General features: G+C 40.6%; 1 protein-coding gene and 1 pseudogene across 1 annotated transcript; both read left to right on the forward strand.

The window, feature by feature from the left end:
- Positions 1-1061: 1061 nt before the first annotated feature.
- LOC122013057 lies at positions 1062-1244 on the forward strand (annotated as a pseudogene).
- A 1048-nt stretch (positions 1245-2292) lies between these two features.
- LOC122009443 (transcription factor TCP20-like) lies at positions 2293-5352 on the forward strand. The gene is made up of 3 exons (XM_042565605.1): positions 2293-3690; positions 3780-3836; positions 5102-5352. Exon 1 carries the CDS (start codon positions 2583-2585, stop codon positions 3501-3503), a length of 921 nt encoding a protein of 306 aa, XP_042421539.1. The 5' UTR covers positions 2293-2582; the 3' UTR covers positions 3504-3690; positions 3780-3836; positions 5102-5352.
- The last annotated feature ends 591 nt before the right edge of the window (positions 5353-5943 follow it).

Genomic DNA, 5943 nt, shown 5'->3' on the forward strand with positions numbered 1-5943 from the left:
GCGTGGAGGAGGAAGAAGGCAGCTCCGGACATCACGAGAGAGATAGAGAGAGAGAGAGAGAGAGAGGAGAAAAAGGGAGGAGGAGTGGCTTGCCGGCGACAAGGGAAAAGGCCGGCGACGACGGTGCCTCTTGGTTGTGGTCGCGGCGGTCGCACGCTGCCAAACACCCCACCCCCTTCCCCCTTTTTAAAATGCAGCTCCCCTGGTGGTAGAACCAAAGCACCAAGAAGAAGACCCTTAGCGGCGGAACCAAAACACCAAGAAGAAGCCCCCTTGGTGGCGAAACCAAAGCACTAAGAAGAAGCCCCTACCCTCTCATGCCTCCTCTCCCCTTTTAAACCCTAAACAGTGTAAAGACAAAATTACCCCTCCTCCCCCTCCTAATTCCTCCTTTGCCCTTAAGACATATCCACATTAGAATTTGTATGTATTTGTATTTGTATGTAGAAAAATGATAAATATGGGTTCTTCTAGTGGAAGGAGGAAATATAAGAAGAAGCACAAAACTTCAATAGCTTTACCTTCCAAAAAGTTTAGGTTAATTTAAGGTTAAGCTTTCAAAGATGACGTGAGATTTTTATTTTTACTTTTCTTTTTGGTCTAGAAATTTGAGGTTACTTTTCAATAAGAACTGAAAAGGTTTTTAGTTAGAATAATTTTAACGTTAAGAATAACAAAGTAAGAGGTTATTTTGGTCACTTATTATTTTTTTTTCTTTTTGACTTCAAAACATAGGGGGCTTAAGTGTCATATTTTAAATAAAAGGGGCAAATTGCTTCTAGATGGAAAACACAAGGGGGTTTAAAGTTATTTATCCTATATTTTACTATTTTATTAAAAATCTACACCCTTTATTAATTAATTTTAGTATAACCCAAAATGAAATTATGTTAATATCTTTTTTTCACACTGAAAATAATTTTAAACTTATTAGTAATTTTCTCTAGTTGTTTTTTATATAAAAATATACATTATTCTCTTTAGTCCCACATTTTAGGATTAACAAAACCACGATGTTAGAAAGCTTATATAAATATCTTAGGTTGGCAACATTAGAAAACATATCTTTCTCGGTCTTTTGGCTAAGATCAAATGTAGTATATGTTATTGTTAATTTAATATCTGATTAAAAAATTAAATTATTTTTTTATAAGAGAGAGTCCATTACAATAACTTGTTGCTGAAATTCTCGAGCATCAAGAGGACCAGACACCAGGTAGGAAGTCCTAGTTGCGGTTAGGTAAGGAAGTCCTAGTAGGTTGGGTGGACCGAGGGGCAGGAAGACCTGATGAGTCGAGGATCGGACGTGGGAAGTCACATAGGAAAGATCATGGGTTTATAAGAGAAATATAGAGGGCTTAGGTCCAAAGTGGACAATATCATGCAATTGTGGAGATATCTAAATTCATTTCGATCCAACAAGTTTCTCACCGAGCACTAGGATAAATCAGAAAAGGCTCATAGCGGATGAGTTATTAGCCTAACGTTTTTTATATCAATCGTCCATTAAAAAAAAATCATTTATTAATTGGGATTCAATAATCTCTCTAATAAAACATGTGTGTGGACCATTGATAAGGCTAATATTTCTTCACCATTATCGCTTTAATGGAGACATATAGATCACAATTATAGCTTTGATAAGATTAATATTGGTGCCTTACCACTACATCATAGTCCCCGTAGGTATACCCGAGTGTAATGGAAGGGTGGGTGCGCAGGGTGTGAATCAAGGCTCGGATTACACTGGCGGAAATCAGCTTCTTATCTTGTGCACAAGATTCGGCTAAATTTAGCTTTTTTTTCATAACGTATTGGGGATATTCGAGGAGCGATTGACTATTTTTTTTTTTCGCCACCAGCATATCAAGTCTTTGACGCTGAGAGCCACTTCAAAATTTTGCCACAAGACTTTTATCATCCAAAAAAAAAAATTCTTCCACAACTTTTTATCCTTGACAATGCGCTCATCGTCTTCTTATGTGAAAGAGTCAATAATTCTCTTCTTTTTGAATTTCATGTAATTCCTGTTTCTTCCTCGTGCTTTCAGAGTGGTGACTATGCAACCTCTGAGAGGTCCATTCTGTGTCTGCCATTGCTGTGGGTAGTGTAGTGCCCAGGAGCAAAGGCAATGCAACTTGCTCTGTCCTGAGCAATCGTGTCACAGACAGGGAGAAAAAGGCGAAGAGAGGGAAACCGGAGCAGTAGCAGCAAGAACAACAGAAAGGAATCTCTCCAAGCAGACGAATTTTCAAGCTCATTGTTTACTCGGACTTGAGCTTGAATGAAACAGTGTTTTTGTGTCGAACCAGAGACGAACTGTTTGCACCTCTAGCAAAAAGTCAAGGACGGTGGAAAATCCAAAGTTGAGGACAGGAATCTCATGTGGGATTAGATTTGGGCAATCTAATAAGTTGTCCACTTCGCTCAAATTGGATCATGCGGTGGTGAATTTAAGGGGAATCATTGGAGAGGCAGGGAGGGTCGCTTTTTCTTCTCGCCCTTCTTCAGTCTTCGCGTCCGTCTCCCTCTGGCAGAGATCCCAAAATCTTGCCCTCTCTCTCTCTGTTGCAGGCACTTTGATGGATTCGAAGGTGCCGCTAGAGGTCGCCGAGCTTCACCAGGATAAGGGGGAAGGCGCCACGGTGTCGCCAGCGTCACAAAGCAGTGACCTTTCGCCATCCACGGGCATGGCGGTGGCGGGGGAGCAAAGGCGGCATCTTGCGCCCAAGAGGTGCTCCAACAAGGACCGCCACACCAAAGTTGACGGTCGGGGAAGAAGGATCAGGATGCCCGCCCTGTGCGCCGCCAGGGTGTTCCAACTTACACGGGAATTGGGGCACAAGTCTGACGGGGAGACCATCCAATGGCTCCTCCAGCAAGCGGAGCCGTCAATCATCGCCGCCACAGGCTCCGGAACCATCCCGGCGTCGGCTCTCGCCACAGCCGCCGCTGCTGGCTCCACTGCCTTTGCCGGGCTCCAACCAAAGTTTGACGAGATTGAGCATGGAAGCGCCTCCGTAGTGCGCGCTAACTGGGCCATGATTGGGCCTGCAGGCCTCCCTAGGTCTCACCCTGGCTTCTGGCCGCCACCAGGCGGTGGATTCAGTTCCGGATTCTTGCATTCGATGGCGGCTGCCCCATCAAGCTCGAACCTTGGGTCCGCAGGCGCTGGAGATGGTTCCGCCGGCAACTTCATGCACAGGATGGGGATGCATGGGCTGGAATTGCCCATCCCCAACGTGGGAGCAATGAGTTTCGCATCGATGCTTGGAGGCCATGGACAACAGCTACCCGATCTGGAGCTTGGCCTCTCTCAAGATGCCCAAATTGGGGTTTTGAATCCCCATGCCATGAGCCAGTTTTATCAGCAGATGGTGCCCGGGAGGTTGGCTGCTGGCGCCGATGGTGGCCGGCAGCTGCAGCAACAACATCAACGACCTCCGCCACCCCCTCATCAGGAGGAGGAGGAGGAAGATTCACAGGATGGGTCAGAACACTAAGAAGGAGGGCATTCAAGCTGCGAAATTCAAGCTTTGGCTTCCTTTGATTCCTTTTCTACTTTGTTTGAATTCAACTAGAAAAAGCAAGAAAGATGGACAATTCGACTTCATTCATTGAAGTGTAACAGTGGTTTGATCTTCCTGCCCATCCTTTCTCTGCAACCTTCACTATGGTTTTCAAGCTCAGGTATCACTTCAACTGTTAGTTCAAAAAATTGCTTATTATAGTAGCAAGCTTGTTTTTCAATGCTATTGCGATGCGTGTGGAACACACAGGTGTGCAATAACAGAGCTTGACATATCGACCGGAAGCCCGATCTCTTGTTTATCAAGGTGTGTAGATTAGTAGCGCTTGGATGTTTTTACTACTAAGAATCTGACTTTCTAGCATCTCCTTTCTCCTGTTAGAACTGCATAATTGTCTTCTATAAACTTTCAGAAACATATCGAATGGCATATCGTAGTTATCTTATAAAAAAAAAATCATGACTTCTGTGATGCTTATCAACATAATTGGCAAATCTGATAATCAAGAACAATGCCGCATAAAGATGTTGATATCTTTAAATATCTGTCAATGGCCAAGTATATTTCTTTATACTCTAACTAGGTGTTTGTTCTTAATTATCAAGATCATGATCTAAAACTCGGTGCCATAAGGTCTTTGTGTTTAGATATTATGCATAATCCTGCTTGATTGATACTGGCAAAAATAGACATGTTAAAGTGAGCATGAAAGTGAGAAGAGTGGATGAAACTCTACCTCTTACCCCCACATAGCGAAGATAATTTAGTTTGCTTGAATACCAAGTGGTTCCCGAGTAAGTGCCTTCATTTTCGGTTGGACTAGGTTGCCTTTTGTAACTTAACATGGTGTTAGATTCAGTCCATCTCTACCAAGTGGTGAGAACAAGAAGATAAAAAATTCTATTTTGCAAAGCTAATAACCGAGAATGTTGTATGATGATGCCGATATGTACTAATGATCAAGTATAGTGCAGTATACTCACATATTTGATGTCGTCATTATCGAGAGCATGATCTGAAAACTTGGTCCCATAGGGTTTCATGTACAAGTACTATACATAGTCCTACTTGATTTATATTGTTAGAAATCGGCATGTTAAAAGGGAGTGAGTGAAATGGAGAAATGATACTTCACCTCTTAGTTCTACATCGCTATGTGAAATTTGTTAACCATTCTTAAATATCATCTAATCTCTAACAACGTTGGACATGGGCGATTATGTTAGAAATATACATGCTAAAAGAAGACAGTGAGAACGAGAAGATAAATATCAGTATGTACAAAAGCTAACTCTCATATCTTTCATTTCTCTTAATTGATTACGGTACATTGTCAACTGATTCACAAATTTAAAGTAATTCCTCTGGCAGATCTGATTTGCTTTAAACTGCAGATGCATTTTTCCTATTTAATTCTCTTCATGTAATTATCGAAACTGAAACTAATTCTTGTTCTAACTGCTTTCAAATACTTGTGCCTTTCTTGTTGTGATTTTCTTCCCGTTTACTCATTGAATTTTGCTGGTTTTGCACTCAATTATTTTACTCACTCTTGGCTCTTTGCTGTTCAGATTAACATGGAGATAACATGAGTTCAAAAGGGAACTTGTGAGCATCTCGGTGGGCAAGTTGTGATATTGTTATTCTTGAGAGGAAATAACTCTTGTTGTAGACAGTTTCATCGATACTTTTTTGGAAATATTGTTGTGAATTGGTGCATTAAGTTGGCTTGTTTTGATAGAAATGTGTATGATGCATATGAATTTCGAGAAGTAGATGTTGCTATTATGGGAATCATCAAAGGACGCTCCTTTTTGCTCTATTTTCAAAAGGGTTCCTTATTCCACCTCTATTCTAAACTGTATTTATTTTTAGCGCTATTGTAGTAGTTATAAGATCATGGTTGTTACTTAATTATAGCAATTGTAATCTCGTAATTATTATATAATTATAGTAGTTATAATTTTGTAGTTGTTATAATATAATATTATCTAGTATTGATCATAAATAATATGTCTATATTGGAGCAGTTATAACATGATATTGACAATGTTGACAATTGCAAAAGTTATGAATTATAGTTGCCAAAATATAGTGTTATTGATCGAGTCAAAATATTACTATAATATAAGATCCATCAGTGTTGATCGTTGATGTAATTTGTATTAACGATCTAATTTAATTTTTGATGGATAACAAATGAGTTAAGTTAGATATTTTTGTGATCTAATGCATTTATCGAGCGTGTAGAGACTAACGGGTTTAGGAGATTGATACCAGGATGAAATTCAATTAGGTCTAAGGACCCGATAGTTAGTACGAAATCCAGATAGATCAAAGGGTCAACTTGATATCTTGCAAGAAGTCCGGCTACGTCTATAGGGCCTGACAGCTGGCCGAAGTCTGGTTAGGT

The sequence above is a fragment of the Zingiber officinale genome, chromosome 8A (genome assembly GCF_018446385.1).
Source record: "Zingiber officinale cultivar Zhangliang chromosome 8A, Zo_v1.1, whole genome shotgun sequence".
Lineage (NCBI taxonomy): Eukaryota > Viridiplantae > Streptophyta > Magnoliopsida > Zingiberales > Zingiberaceae > Zingiber > Zingiber officinale.